Source organism: Hypoxylon trugodes (genome assembly GCF_022578975.1).
Source record: "Hypoxylon trugodes strain CBS 135444 unplaced genomic scaffold F4822scaffold_7, whole genome shotgun sequence".
Lineage (NCBI taxonomy): Eukaryota > Fungi > Ascomycota > Sordariomycetes > Xylariales > Hypoxylaceae > Hypoxylon > Hypoxylon trugodes.
In genome coordinates, this window is record NW_026250022.1 from 727933 (window position 1) to 743059 (window position 15127).

A 15127-nucleotide genomic window follows, 5' to 3' on the forward strand; every position below is an offset into this window, starting at 1 on the left:
AAAACTAGGCCTCGTAGCTCTTGATGTTGCCATCACTACCGAGTGGTTGTACTGAGTTTAATGATGGCGCAGATGTGAATGTCAAGCCGGTACCATCAGGTCTGACATCACCACCGTTGACGGCGGCCGTTTTCAGGCCTGCTTGGGTTTCCCTAACTCTCTTCTTGAATGCGAGTCTGTCTAGGAAGAGTTGTTGCCTGCCCCTCTCCAGTTCGCGTCGTTCTGCCTGTAGGATACCTTCCATTTCATCGAAGTACTTTAACTTCAGCTCCATCTTTTGTAGTGTGACGTTCACAGCTGCTGAAAGAAGTCTGGACATCTCTCGCTCTTCATGAGAAGCCAAACCACCAGCACGAGCGCCCATAGCGGCGAGTGGTATGCTAGCCAAGTTGGATGCGGTTGTACCAGTATTCTCTTGGCGGACGTCAATATCCATTGAGTCACCCTCCTTCTCCTTGCCCTTTCCGTTGACCTTCGGCACGTCGCCGCCCTCAATTTTGTTTCGCAGTCCCTGTTGAAGCTCTTCCGTCGCCTTCTTCGCGGCCGCGGCTGTCGTCTTAGGGTCTGTGAGGCTAGCAAGGAATCCGATAACGGACATAACCGGGTTGTCAGCTTGGCTAAAGGGGAGATGTCCACCATGCTTCCCTAGCATAGCTAGACCCGTGGGGGCGTGGATAGGTGCCTCTGTCTCGAGATACTTGTCCTCGATATCTAGCTGAAGGAACTGTAGAACACATTCCTCTCTAGTTCGTGTACCAACATGCTCAGCAATCTCGGCCCAATCGTCATCGTATCTTTCTAATGCCTCAAGAAGTCGAAGGATTTCAGCATCCGTCCACGGAGCATCACGATCGAGAACTGTCGAGTAGGTCTTGTTCTCCATTTTGACGAATTGGGTGTTGGTTTGGTTGTTGGGTATTCGGCCTTCCAAGTAGCAACTCGGGCAGACGTCATACTTCGTCTTATTAGGAGAGTTAGCTTCAGGAAGGTGGTAGTAAACTCTAGTGCAGTCAACACCGCAGTTCTGACAGTGAACCTTAACAATAGGTTTAGTCAGATTCTCATCAGCGGCCGGAGATGTCGTGCCGTTGGTGGCCGCAGCCTCGCCATTTGTCTTGTTCTCGGACTTGTTGATTTTTGCTCCTTTCGCGTTAGCCTCGTAGATGTTGCGGCCAATTTCTAGATTTCGTTCACCAGCAGCCGTCGCAGCAGCATTGGCCTTCTGGTCTGTATCCTGGCTCTTTTTGCCTTCAAGGATAATTGGATCGGCCGAAGGTTGCCAGGGTTGAAGTCCACGAGGGGTATCAACGATGACCTGGAAATGGCCTGTGAATGGCGGGCCGACTTGAGACGGCCGAAGGTCAGTGTCGACCTGTAATATGTTAGCTAATCGTTCTAGTCATCGTAGTCACACAATCTTCACCTGATAGTTGATCAGTCCCCATTGCTCTAGAAAAGCATGTACGCGCATGATAGCACAGACATCGCCGGCCAGGTTTCGTCGGCACGCAGTTACGGTTAGGTATTCGATGGGGTTCAAGCGGTAGGTGTTGATCATGAAATCGCGATAATCCTTGTAGACGGCCGGGGTTTTAGATCGGTTGCGGCTGTTGAAGAATTCTGGTAGGGCTTTTCGTTCAATGTTGTGAACCGCATTCATGTCGAACCAGGAGCTATAACTCGGAAGAACAATGGCGTGTGTCTGAGAAATGAGGTGTTCGCGCGCGGCGTTTTCGATGCTTTCCTTAGATTTGGCCTCCTGAGCACCACCATCAGCGCCGGTAGTCGCTTCATCGCCATCCTTATCCTGGGGTCGTCCGTCCTGGGTCTCGGGTCGAGCTTCACCCATCTCCTCATCGTCCTTAGCTAGGGTAGTTTCAGCAGGCGGCGCAGGAGGGGCATCAAGTGGGTTATCTGAAGTACCAGCAGGTGCAGGAGTAGTGCTATCTTGCTTAATAACAGGATCGGCGGATTGGGGTTCGGACATCTGTATATCTATCCGGCGCATTAGCATAGTTCACCTACAAGGCTCTAACACGGACGTCTAGAGCCGCCGTTTAAATTACCTTCAGACGCTTGAGGCGCACTCGATGTGTCGGTCTGTAGAGGTGGTTGCGCTAGAATGGGGTTACTACTAGGAGTAGCAGCATTGGCTGGTGAGCCGTAGTTGGCGTTTTCGCCGTCCATGTTGAAGGCAAAATGTAAAATTCCAGTCGTCGGCGATTGAAGGATCCTCGGAATATTCTTATGGGGATTGTATCGTTATTGGAAAATTGGTCGCGCGAAACGTCGGAAATATCGAGATAATATTCGCGACGAATTATTAACGAGTGGTAGAAAGGAAATGGAAGGAAAACGCCGTCTCCGAATTGTGGAAAGGTTGATGGATCTCAATTCATTGGATGCGTCGATGCGATGAGCTCGGGTCGACCGCGTGTTTGGAGAAATAATTTGGCGCGACTGAGAAAGGAACTGAAATGGGTCTGGTCACAGCTGGAAGAGATTGGTGGATGTTGGTCAGTGCACTTTGAGTGGTCAGTGCGTTGTTGCTGCCAAGTCCGAGACATCATGTGACTTGAGCTTATCTAACACGATGCAGCATACATACGTACACTGAGTCCCGCTTTTATTATACATGTACTCCAGTCGTGAACTTTCCTAACAAACCGTAATCGGCTCCGATTTCTTGGTACTAGGGAAGGTACTAACTTCGGTGTGGGCCGCGAACAACCGAACTCATGACGAAGGGAATTGAACGAACTCGGCTTCTTAAAGACTAACACCCGTAGTAGGTTGCTCTATTTCCCGCCGCATGAAGTTATTAACTTCCCAATCACCACACAACAATGCTATTCTCCACAGCGACGAGGGCAGCCCTCCGAAGCGTTGGTAGTTTACCACGCTCTACTTCAGCATTTTCAAGTCCTTTTAGCAGTCCGTCAGCTCTCCGACGATTACTATCCTCCTTGGCGATCCTAGAACAACGCGATGGGAAACTCAACCACGGTTCCCTAAGCGCAATTACAGCCGCGAAAAAGCTTGGGGGTTCTGTACACGGATTTGTCGCTGGAAGCAGTATTAAACCCGTTGCAGAGGAGGCAGCAAAAGTTGAAGGTGTTGAGAAGATAATCGCGGTAGACAATGCTGCCTATGACAAGGTACGGAAGGATTGGCTCACCTAAACAATTGCAATTGGGTATGAAGTTTTCTAACTGACACCTATCCAATCATAGGGTCTCCCCGAGAACTATGCGCCATTGCTGGTAGAGAATATCAAGAAGGGAGGCTACACACATATTATTGCCGGTCACACTGCATTTGGCAAGAGCCTACTACCCCGTGTCGCCGCGCTACTCGACTCCCAACAAATATCAGACATTACAGCGATTGAGAACGAGAACATTTTTGTACGCCCGATATACGCCGGCAACGCCATTGCCACCGTCGAGTCCTCCGACCCGATCAAAGTTATAACTATCCGCGGTACAGCTTTCCCCGCCGCCGAGGCGCAAGGAGGTTCCGCGGCTATAGAAGATGGTGTAGATCCTAACGTGGAAATATCTGTGGAATGGGTATCTGAAGACCTAGCAAAATCGGACCGACCGGACCTGGCGACCGCTGGAAAGGTTGTGTCTGGAGGTAGGGGTCTAAAGTCTAAGGAGGACTTCGACAAGATTATGCTACCCCTCGCAGATTCGCTAGGTGCAGCTGTTGGAGCTTCTCGTGCCGCAGTTGACAGCGGATACGCCGACAATAGTTTACAAGTTGGCCAAACTGGTAAAGTGGTCGCTCCTCAATTATACTTGGCTGTTGGTATTTCTGGCGCAATCCAACATTTAGCAGGTATGAAGGATAGCAAGGTAATTGCGGCTATTAACAAAGATGGCGAGGCACCCATATTCCAAGTAGCTGATGTGGGTTTAGTCGGAGATTTGTTCGACAAGGTGCCTGAGCTAACAGAGAAGTTGAAGAGCTCGTAGATATATACAAGTATATTTTATGATGTTACAATAATCCGCGAGGGTATCTTACTTTTCAATTCAACTTCCAGCAGCAATCAGCATTTCTGTTGTGCTCGTGAACTTTTCCCTTTCTTTTCCAACCAATAGACCCCGCTCCCTTTCCGCCTTGTCTATCTTTCGCCAATCCTCCCACTGGATAACCCTGCATTTTCCACGTTCTACCCCTGCCCTTAAGGCATCCCAACCAGAATTGTTTTCTGCTTGTAAGAACGGCGCGCCGGAGTTCCAGTCGGAGGCAATTGCGTCACCTGTAGAAAATGCATCTTCCATAGTCGACGCAATGACACCCGTTGGGCCTCTCTTGACCCAGCCTGCACAGTACACTCCCGGTAAATGCGATTCTTGGTGTTGGGTATTACTTTCATCGGATTTAATTCGTGATACCCGACCTAATCCGTCGTTCTCAATGACTCCTTTCCTATCATTAAACGAAATACCCACCTCGTCGAATCCAGGCAATGCAACAGACTTATAGCCGATAGACCGAAACGCCACGGAAGAAGGTATTGTTAGTTTCTCAGCAGTACCGGTGACACTCGAAGATGGGTCGAACGGCGACGCCAATGAGGTTCGCTCGAAGACCGTGCTCTCAATACCCCCACCAGATCGACCTAGGAATTCGAGTGGTGATAAACAAAAATCTAAAGACCATGACTTGGCAGCTTCATCGATTCGAGTTGCAGAACCCTTCACCATAATGTCCATGAGCCTTCGTCGAGCTCGAGGCAGTTTTGAAATCTCATCGGGAATAAGTGACATATCAATATCATGAAAGCCGACGTCGCGGAGTTTCATCAACTCTCGGACTTCTTTAATCGTAAATGCCGCCTAGAAAAAAGTCAGGTATCGGTTATTTTCATTGGTGGAGGATAAACTCACCTGCATCGGACCTCTTCTCCCCACAATGTGCACTCGTTTCACACGACTCTTCAATAGAGTCTCGATAGCTGCTTCAGTGATGTCTGACTTCCGTAGCACATCCACGTTTTCTAGGAGCATTCTAGCGACATCAAGGGCGACATTTCCTTGGCCAATAATGACGGCTTCATCCCCATTGGTAAGATCCGGAGCAAGATCCGCATACTCTGGCAGTCCATTATACCAACCTACGAATTCTCGAGCCGAATAAATACCTTTCAACTCGGATTCTCCGGGGATCCCAAGACGCTTATCCTCCGAAGCGCCATAAGCAAATACGATGGCGTCGTAGTGGCGCATCATTGACGCTAGTGGAATTGTACACGCATCAAAATGAGCACCCGCATTGCCGATAGAGACATTTCCGATGAATGTGAAGTCCGGTGAACTAGCAACTTCTTCGAATTTATCTTGGCAATTCTATATCATGGAATTAATAATAGTTTCCATATAGGTATGCGATAGTAAAAATTTGTATAATTTGGATCATACTTTAACCTCGGGATGATCCGGTGCAACCCCAAATCTCACAAGACCATATGGCACAGGCAATGCCTCAAACATATCAACTTTCGTCTTCGGGATCTTAGACATAACTCGATATGCGGTATAAAAGCCGGCCGGGCCGGAGCCGACTATAGCCATTCTAAAAGGTCTGTCATGTCGAGTTGATGTTGAATATCGAGATACTCTTGTGGCGAGGGGCGAGGTAGCTTTACGCCGACACGATGTGCAAAGCCATGACTTTGCAACAGAATTCATAGTTCCTTTCCATCAAACATAAATACGAGGGAAATGAGAAATCAATAATTGTTATCGCATTTTTGAAGATTATGTACAAAATGATGAGCTGAAGCAGCGGTATCTCAAAATGACGTCGGATTGAAAATGTGGATTTATCGTCTCGGTCTTCCGAAGTCCGACATCGCCGTCCCGGTCGTCATACATGGGTTAATCAATCGACTCCAGGCGCCAATCTTCAATCTCTCTTCTACAAAAAGCATCGTACATAAACTCATCTACGAAATGAGATATTCTAGGCAACCAGATTTATCGTTTATTCAGCCAATCTAAATTGTCTTTTAAAAGTAGTATGGAGCGTTGCTCGGGAAGAAGCTGTGCTGAAACTGTGACGGTAGGACATGTAAGTGGGCAAAATGGGTCAATTAATTCTGACGCCTGTTGCCGTGGTAACGGGCAGCAGTACACATATCCCCATACAATGTACACACATCCCACCCTCTTCTTATCCCCCACTATGGCGCTCCCGCCTTTTTTCGCATAAGTCATAAGACCACACATTCCAACCACAATTCGTCGATCCAATCCGCCCCTCCATATTGTGAATGTGTCTTAGCCTTGCCGAAGCAAGGCCTTCGTAGATATGGGCGCTCACCAACCTTACATGTACGACTCCGACAGGCGAGATTCGACATTGCCTGAAAAGCCATTCGATCCTAAAGCCATAACTAGAGCAAGCTGGGAACCACAACCTAAGAAACCAAAGCAAAAAGGACCCTTCTTGGCCTTCAACCGACATCCCGAGTAAGTCTTAGGCGCATGTCTCATACAAACGCATGAGCTTCATAGCTAACCAATACGACAAAGTGCGCATGAAGTACCAACAGGCCGAACTTCACAGTTCCGGCTTATGAGCAGTACGACAAAATGGTGGATCAAGTTCATGCGATATGTCCAATTATTCATCCGAGTATTCCAGATGATCGCAGGCGGTGGATTACTCACCCTCATGATCATAATCACCAATGTTGATCCCCTCACTGCCTGGGTTATGCGAATTACTCCCGGTGTTGTAGCTATCAGCTGTGTCTATGCTATTTGGCATTATATCAGACCCGCAAACTCGCGACCTCCCGCTTCTTCAGCAGCGTACCAACTATTCGCCGGCGTTATGGACCTGGCCGTTGTACCGCTGTATGCTTTCGGCGTCATCTCTGTTAATAATCATGGTAGCGAGTGGAAACTTCTGTTCACGTCGACCTGGCAGCTTAAGGATGCTTTGGTGCAGACCGAATATTACATGCTCATCACCGCCGCTGGGCTACACGTAGTCTCGCTTTGCATCTCGATCTGGCTAGGCCTCATGTTCCGTCGCATCGCCAGCATGCCGCCCGATATGAACCCGCTTGAGGACCACTTGACCTCTCGCGTCAAACAGCGCCAACACAAGCGCAACAAGTCCTCCGTGGCCACTAGCTACACTGCCATTTCGGACGTTTCATCAAAGCGTCTTTCGACTCCTCTAGAGGATTACTGCAGCTCGGGAGCCGCTTACGAGGACCTATCCCGACCACCCAGTATCCCATTCATGCACACACGCACCGGGTCCCGAGACTCATTCGCCTCCTCGAAGCGTGACTCTCGTTCCGATCTCCCAAGTAGACAGTACCAGATCACACCAGGCAACTCTCCTCGCAATAGTGTCGCAGGTTCCCTCGCCGACCTAAATCGTCTATCTACCTCACGCCTCCCACAACCGCAACGCGCAACATACACCGAAGTCCCGCTCCACGAAACCAACGCCTCCCCAACATCCTCCCGGCCCAGCACCGCCACCATAGCCGCCCCAGCGCATATGCAACCCACCAACGCATCCCCAACCCGCATAGCGCGGTTCACCGAAGCATGGTACGCCTCCGAATCCCTAATCAACCGAACCCAAGAACGTCAACGCGCCCTCAACGCCGCCGAACGACGGCAATCGCGTCCGCAATCCCAATACGAAGCACTATCCCAACGATACAATTTCGAAGATGAGGATTCTGACTCCGACCGTGAGAACCGCGGTATTATACGCCCGGACTCGGACGATGAGGAGGAGGGGGATAATGTGCAGAGTAGTCCGATTAATGTAACCGCGCATTTACACCCGAATCCGTTGAGGTTGAATCCGATTCCGATGTCGAATGGAGGTGCGAATGGAAGTACGAGTGATATTGCGAGTCGCCAGAAGACGCCCTTCCGACCACCCCCACCGGGTCGTGATTCAGCGGGTTCAGCCTTGTCGGAAGTCAATCTTAACTCCCGTCGCGTAAGCGGAAGCCAGGATATCGTGGATGAGAAACCAGCGCCCGGCGCTACATCATTCTGGCGTCGCAGCACAATTGGAAGGAGTAAACGCGGTAGTGGGAGTGGAAATGCGGCGACGGCACGGAATCGGGATTCCTCGATTCAACCTGATGGTGATTTCTACGCTAAGCCGTATGGTGAGTTGAAACCTGCTACGCCGCCGATTATGTTGGATGCGAAGAAGGGAAGTGCGGGACGCCAGGTGTCGTCCGGTAATGATTATGGGGATTTGGGGAGTGCGAATGCCAGTGCGGGGGCTTGGAGGAGTAGAAATGTTAGTGGCAAGGTTGCGGAGGAGGGGTTGGCTGGGAAGAGATACTCTCGGTATAGTATTTTGAACGATGATTGAGAGGTTTGAGGCAGGATAGGAAGGGTTGGAGGTTTGGACTGATTGGTTGATTGGTTGAGATATCCACGATACTTGGGAGTTAAGCTTTGCGTCTTGATTTTGAGGGAGGAAGTGATGGATGGAGTTCATGACTCGATCGACCGATGTGTGATAATGATTCACGGATGTAATACTAGAAACAAAGGGGAATAGGAATTGGAATTGGAACTGGATAGGTCAGGATTCTGGTCTGAATGAAATAATACTTAAGCTCTATGTATTTTATGGTCTTTTATGTGAAGTGATGCTAGTGAATGACTTTTGGATGATATCCGGGTTGGTTGTTGATAACACCAAGGCTACTATGTGGGTAGACAGAAATTATTTAATTTTTCTCATTATTTGCCCACGAAGGCTTCGTAAACTCTACTTAAGATGTCCAGTCTAAATAAAGGGTATTCATATCCATGAGGATCAATAACAGGCCCGATCACCACATGCCGAATAATGTACATAACACGGTCAAATTTCTGTTGCGTCCGGGTCGCCGGCTAGAAACACGCACATTTGCACGCATCATTCCATACCACCTCTCTCCTTAACAAACTTCCCCCAATCTGTCATCTCCCTCTCCCCTCCAAATCCATCGCCTTCTCTCCACCCACTCTCTTCCCACGCGCCTAGACCACATAGATGGCGCATAGTCGGGCGACCATGGGGGCAATTCCACGGTTTATCCAGCTCACCCATATGACGGACGAGCTTTTCCATCTGCTTCGTTGTCAAAGGCTTCCCAATCATGACACTACTTCGGCATGCGCGTATAGCGAACATATTGCGGACCTTGGACGGCCGGGGGATTGCACTTCGCGATTTGGATTCCGATTGGTGGTCCGTTAGGATTGAAATCAGTTCCTCGAGATCCGTCAACGAGAAAGTTGTCTCTCGACTTAATGGTAGACTGAGTAATTGGCACCGGGACCCCACCGGCTCGTCGCCGCTCTCGTCCATGTTGACAATAAACCCATTCGCCTCTAGCGCTTCAAGGTTTTCCCTTATCACCTCTTCCTCAAGAGCTGTAAGTTCTAGCGTCTTGGGCTGAACGAGTCTCTGAGATTGCACAACTGTATTAGCTTGTAGCCGTTCAAAGTTATACTTCTCATCCGTAGCGTGTTGGTCGATGATAAAAAGCTCATCATCTCTATCAACTTTGTCCGGAGTGCCATCAGTATCTGCCTTGGCTGGGCGAACTGCTATGATAAAGCCAAGGTTAAACTGCCCTATAATCTTCATCTTTCCAAAATCAGATTTCGAGATTGTCAGAGACAGCTTTTCTTCGGCGTCATCCGCATCGAGTTTATCCGTGACAGGCTTGGACCCGGTTTCCAAGGATGCATCGTTGAGTTGGTTCTGGTATATCGCTAAAACATCTCGTATATGCTTCTCATTCGTGCGTAGGGTCTGTGACAATGAAAGGGTTGAATCTTTCTTTTTCGAACCGCCTTTTATAAAGCTTTGAGTCCGTTTCTCAGCCTCCTCGGAGATGGTTTTTGTCGGATCCTCCTTGATTTCTTCCGACGCCTCCTCTTCAAGTTGATTATCTGGGTTATCTTCGCCAGCTGGCCGGGTTGGGGACTGTGGCGCATCGCCTTGCATTTGATCATCTACATCAGTAGGTTCCGGTGATTGGTTTTCACAAGCATCATCCCCTGCAGCGCTTTCTGTAGGCCTTTTGTCAGGTACGAATTCCTCGTCCTTATTATCTTGCTCGTTACCCTCCTCGTCGCCAACATCATCACCATCATTGTTACTGTCGTCGTCATCGTCTCCTACAAACAATTGTTCGCTAGCAGCATCAGATTCATCTGAGGCATCTTTCGCCTTTAAGTTAGCCCTGATATTTGCTAATTCGGACTTCTTTGATTGCGACTGTGCTCCAAACATTTGGGTCAAACGACCGCTAAACGTAGGTATCGTGATCGACTCTTTCACTGCTCGTTGCCTCGTCCGCGGCTCTTGCGTTTTATTGTCTGCTATTCGTTGTCTCTTCGAAGGAGAGCCAATAATGCTAGTGACAGTGTGGCCGCCTACCGTTATAGTAGCAACTTCCGGTGTTGAACGCTTTAAAGCCGACGATGAGCTCCTAGTGGTTTTCATATCTGACATGCGGGATGAAGTAGTTACGGACGGTATAGGTGGTTCAATTGTCTCTCGGGTATCCACCGGCGGGCTACTATTACGTTTGTCCGCTTTCTGCTTGCTTAATTCGGCCAAACGCGCACGGAAATCTATTTCTTCGCCGGACGATTCGACTGGTAGAGCGGGGGGCGGCGGTTCATCCCGAGTAACCTCTGAATCGTCTTCTCTATCCTTTTCTGTATATTTCCGTGCGAATTCGGAGAACATTTCGCCCTTCGATTTGGAAGTTTGTAGCGTCGTGTTATTCGAACCTTTAGTCGTTGTTGATATAGTATCAGTACGTAGATCTGATTTTCCTTCGATCCATCGGCTAATTAAATTAATGCCCTGGCCGTCGCGAGCCAATGTATTCGACGATGTCGAGCTATCTGGGAGGGATTCACTAGTAGACTGACCACCTTCGTCTTCGTCGTCTCTCGTGCTGTTATCTGGGTCTACGGAGGCAGAAGGCTGACTCTGCTCATTTTCCATGGGCGTCGAGCGCTTCGGTCGCTCAGAATTGACAGTACTTTGACTACTAAATGATGGTTTCTTGAAAGGGGTCGACTTTGGGTTTGATAATTGAGATGTGGGTAAAGCGTAGTCTTGCGATTCAAACAAGGCGACGAGAGACTCTCTAAGATTATCGAGCATCCGAGATTGATCATGCAAGAGAATTGTCCGCTTATCAGGACTAACATTGACATCATATAGATGGGTGTCCAGTTGGATATCAGCGAAAATGAACGGAGATTGAGAAGCATTATACGATTTGTAGACCTCATTAAATACTTTGGCGAACTGCGGTAGGCCACAAGGACGGCCGTTTACGAAGAACATCTGCCTATCGGGAGTTTGACGGCCTTCTCCATGAGCAGGGCGGGATACATGTCCTCTGATATGGATTTCTTGAACATTATTGTCGGCTTGCCCAGTCCATTTTTGTCCAGGTGTGGTGGTAGGCTCTAGCTCGAGCTTTAGGTCTAAGGGGATAAGGACGGCGAGAGTTTTGGCGCCGAATACGTTGACAATGTTTTCTCGGGTCGTCTGGTTTCCTTTGGTTGAAAATAATACCATCCGCTTGCCCTTATTAGGTTGCTGGGACACGGAAAACTTGAGACCAGTCTGAATACAGGCGTATTGGTTGAGTACACCGATGACTCGATTCCATTCTCTTTTGATATTTCGTTCCAGTTCGCGTCGTCGGACAGGCAGATTATGGAAGAGCCCCTCGACTGCCACTGTTGTACCTTTCTGGGCTGCTACGACGCTAGTGCTGCGAAGCTTTCCTGAAGTTTCGAATTCTAGCTTAGACCCTTTTGGTGCGTCTGATGCGAGGCATGTGGTTATGGTAAATCTTGACAAGGCGCAAAGAGATGATAATGCTTCTCCTCGAAAACCAAATGTCTGAAGAGAAGAAAGATCTGCATAGGTGGATAACTTAGAGGTATAGTGCTTTAGTGCTATCGTCTCATAATTCTGTTTCGATATGCCCGAACCATTGTCCTGAACTTCTATGGAATCTAGACCTTGGTTTTTGAAGCGAACCTCTTCATAGGTTTCATATTAGTACATTCGAGTAATATGGAGAAAGGGGGAATAAACTGGAGAATACAAACCAATGTTTGTGGCACCGGCATCCAGACTATTTTCCACCAATTCTTTCACGACGGAGCATAGGTCGACGATGACCTGACCAGATTGAATTTGATGGATCTTCAGATTGACTTAGCACTGATGTTAAAATATTGAAAATCTTAAGGTGAGTACTCACAGTCCGAGCTTCAATAGCCTTGATGGTCGCCATCGTTAGGCCGGGGTGAGACCATCCAGCTCACGAATAATGAACGGTGTTTGGGATGGGATGTATGATGCGGGATCCCTCTCTTTTTTTCTTTTTTTTTCTCCAGAGGTTCTGTTAGAAACTGGCTAAACTTCACATTATCATATTAAATCATCGATCGATCCGCGACTGCCCCTTGTATCCCGCCGGTGACGTCGGTAAGAATATATTACTAACCTATTCAGCCTTGTCGCGTGATGTTTTAAATTAAAATGCACAAACGCGCGTCGAGCTTAAAGATACTAGATACGTACCTAGGTACTAAACGTGGCGCGCGATGTAGAAATGGCGGTGCAAAGTGGGGCTTTGACAAGTGGCCGTCACCTGCAAAACTACCGAGATTGGAATTGGACCTTTGATGTGGATCTCGCGCATACTGAGACGGATCCAACAGGCAATGGATATTATGGAATTGTGGATTTCTCTGATTGCATTTACTGTACCCGGTATGTAAAGCGATCCTTGAGAAAATTAAGATGTTTCGTGTGCACGCAAAAGAAATCCTCCTTAGTTACAAGCCAATAGATGGCCATTGGCGGACTGGAAGGAAGGAATTGAAGCTTGCAGTTAAGGTGACGCAAGGGGAATTCTTCGGAGTAAGATTATTCCACTGCATTTACTTCGATGTTGCTTAACCCCCCGGACCCGGCATGAGAAGGTTGAGGTGGAGTCCGTCCCGCCCGGCTGTCAATTTAAGCATTTAAGTTCCTCACGCCAAGGGAAACCTATCGAGATTCAACATTTAAAAAAAAAACACTACCATAAATCCTTCTGATCACGGAACTTTGCTGAACGTTCGCAGGAAATAAAAAGTAATATGGGACTACTTGCAAGGACAACAAACCCGTTACTTCGGGGATCATCACATTGCCTGCAGCCTACAGCAACGTACCCTACACACATACCTCACATGAAATCTTCCCGGAGCTCGGCAGAACCAAGACCAGAAAAGACCAAAAAAGAATTGCTTGGCAAGCTTATTCATTGCACCATTTCTTGGCTACATGATCCTAAAAAAGTTGAAGTCGATAACGGAAAGCTCGGAACACAAAGCCAAACCAGCTCGATATATCCTTGCTTTCACATTCAACCTCATCCCTAGTCTTTCCCAAGTCGATCCAATGCGGGAAAACATGGTTTGTATGACGTTTTTGGGTCCCGCCCACCACCGAGCCCGCAAGCCCAATGTTTGGAGCTACAGAGCAACAAGAAGTCAATTGGTTCTTTTACATAACTATCAACCTAAAAAGGCAGTTCGACCGTTCTCTACAAGGCAAACATCTTGCTTCGTACTAGAAGAATTTGGGACAGGTTGGTATTCATGACACCTAGGCACGGAGCGTTGGAAAAAATGTGTGGGACCGCACTGCACATACCCAGCCATCGGAAAGTTGCGTTTGCGTTACCTGGAGAACAGATGCACAAGATGTACAAGGGATCGAAAGAAATTTCCCCTTCCACGACATCCTCTCCCCGTATCCAACGTCCAACATAAAGAAACGAAGGTGGAGCCATTTTTTGGCCACAACTACTTTATATCCATGAATATTGGTAAATTTATTGGTATAACTAAAAGTATTATATACTGAAAAGTTGTATTCTTCATAAGACCAAGTCAGCTCTTGTCGCATGTAACGTCCGTTACGGCAGTTTATCAAACACGAGCTCCACCGTCGTATTTCGCAGCGCATAAACCAATATTGGTGGCGGTCGAAATGGCCACGAGATTCACGGAGCCACAATAACACCTCCATTCGAGATCCCGATACAATCCATCTTTTTGGGTACGGCACAGCCCCTTGCTTGCATCAGCCATTGAAAAAGATCTACGAAAAAAACCAGGAGATTTCTACATAATACTTAGGTATATACGGGTATTAAATCTACACTTCTTGCCGCACAGTTGCTACATACCGTACAATATGTACCTCGTCTTAGGCTGTAAAACACAACGTGAGACTCTGGCTCGCTGATCGCCAAGCCAGGCATGCGTGTACCTTGTCTCGTCTATCCCCCGCAGACACACGGTACTTTAATGTGTTGATCAAGATAGTTATAGTATCTAGTACAACACATCATAATTTCTGATTTGACGTTTCTTATTCATAACAATACATAAAAGATGACTGGTATTACATGTCATAGGTAATAGGGAGAAGCTATACCGCCCATACGCGGGAAGGGCCCAAAAGTTAACAACAAGTTTAGAAAGAATGAAACCTCGCAAATAGCATCCTTTGCTTTCGAAGCAATGCGTCTTGATGCTACGCTAATACGCTACTCTTTTGTTGATGCATGCAGCTGTATTTGATCTACGGCACGTTTTAGCGCTCTGATAGTATCACTATATCATTTATACCTAAGCAGGTTTAGTCAAGTCGGTAGCTGAAGCTTGGTAATTGAACACGATACATGCGATACATGCAGTATGCACGCCAAGCTAAAGAAGCTAACGTCATTTATGGTGACATTTTGCTGGACAAGAAGTTGGAAAGAGCCAGGAGTTGGCCCGTGTAGACCCGCTTTGAGTTTCTTGTCCGATAAGGATGACCAGGATAGAACGGATCCACGCGGGCTAGATGGTACTTGATGTAACTAAGTTCCTCCGGTACCTCATCTTAAAAGAGTTTGCGGGATGGACAAAAAAATAGCGGAAGGCTAGCACGTAACTGGGCCCATTATATGCGGTATATGTACTTAGCTTTCCCCTAACTGCTCCCCAAAACCTAGCGCTAAGGCGCTAGAAAC

The 15127-nt window shown here is 47.9% G+C and overlaps 5 protein-coding genes across 5 annotated transcripts; 2 read left to right on the forward strand and 3 right to left on the reverse strand.

Annotated features, from left to right (window-relative positions):
* Positions 1-4: 4 nt before the first annotated feature.
* Positions 5-2187, reverse strand: F4822DRAFT_431141 (SWIRM-domain-containing protein; the record flags this gene model as incomplete). The annotated part of the gene is made up of 3 exons (XM_051461432.1): positions 5-1372; positions 1424-1995; positions 2067-2187. The coding sequence occupies 3 exons, from the start codon at positions 2185-2187 to the stop codon at positions 5-7; spliced, it is 2061 nt and encodes a 686-aa protein (XP_051312044.1).
* A 659-nt stretch (positions 2188-2846) lies between these two features.
* On the forward strand, positions 2847-3980 carry F4822DRAFT_437894 (electron transfer flavoprotein, alpha subunit; the record flags this gene model as incomplete). The annotated part of the gene is made up of 2 exons (XM_051462459.1): positions 2847-3158; positions 3234-3980. 2 exons carry the CDS (start codon positions 2847-2849, stop codon positions 3978-3980), a joined length of 1059 nt encoding a protein of 352 aa, XP_051312045.1.
* Positions 3981-4010: 30 nt separating this feature from the next.
* Positions 4011-5846, reverse strand: F4822DRAFT_311019 (nucleotide-binding domain-containing protein). Its single transcript, XM_051455326.1, has 3 exons — positions 5433-5846; positions 4902-5360; positions 4011-4850 (listed from the first exon to the last, which is right to left on the reverse strand). The coding sequence occupies exons 1-3, from the start codon at positions 5700-5702 to the stop codon at positions 4041-4043; spliced, it is 1539 nt and encodes a 512-aa protein (XP_051312046.1). The 5' UTR covers positions 5703-5846; the 3' UTR covers positions 4011-4040.
* On the forward strand, positions 5794-8734 carry F4822DRAFT_409509 (uncharacterized protein). Its single transcript, XM_051458661.1, has 2 exons — positions 5794-6485; positions 6549-8734. Exons 1-2 carry the CDS (start codon positions 6325-6327, stop codon positions 8377-8379), a joined length of 1992 nt encoding a protein of 663 aa, XP_051312047.1. The 5' UTR covers positions 5794-6324; the 3' UTR covers positions 8380-8734.
* A 5-nt stretch (positions 8735-8739) lies between these two features.
* Positions 8740-13018, reverse strand: F4822DRAFT_409511 (DNA mismatch repair protein MutL). The gene is made up of 3 exons (XM_051458662.1): positions 12311-13018; positions 12156-12252; positions 8740-12086 (listed from the first exon to the last, which is right to left on the reverse strand). The coding sequence occupies exons 1-3, from the start codon at positions 12341-12343 to the stop codon at positions 8935-8937; spliced, it is 3282 nt and encodes a 1093-aa protein (XP_051312048.1). The 5' UTR covers positions 12344-13018; the 3' UTR covers positions 8740-8934.
* Between the last annotated feature and the right edge of the window lie 2109 nt (positions 13019-15127).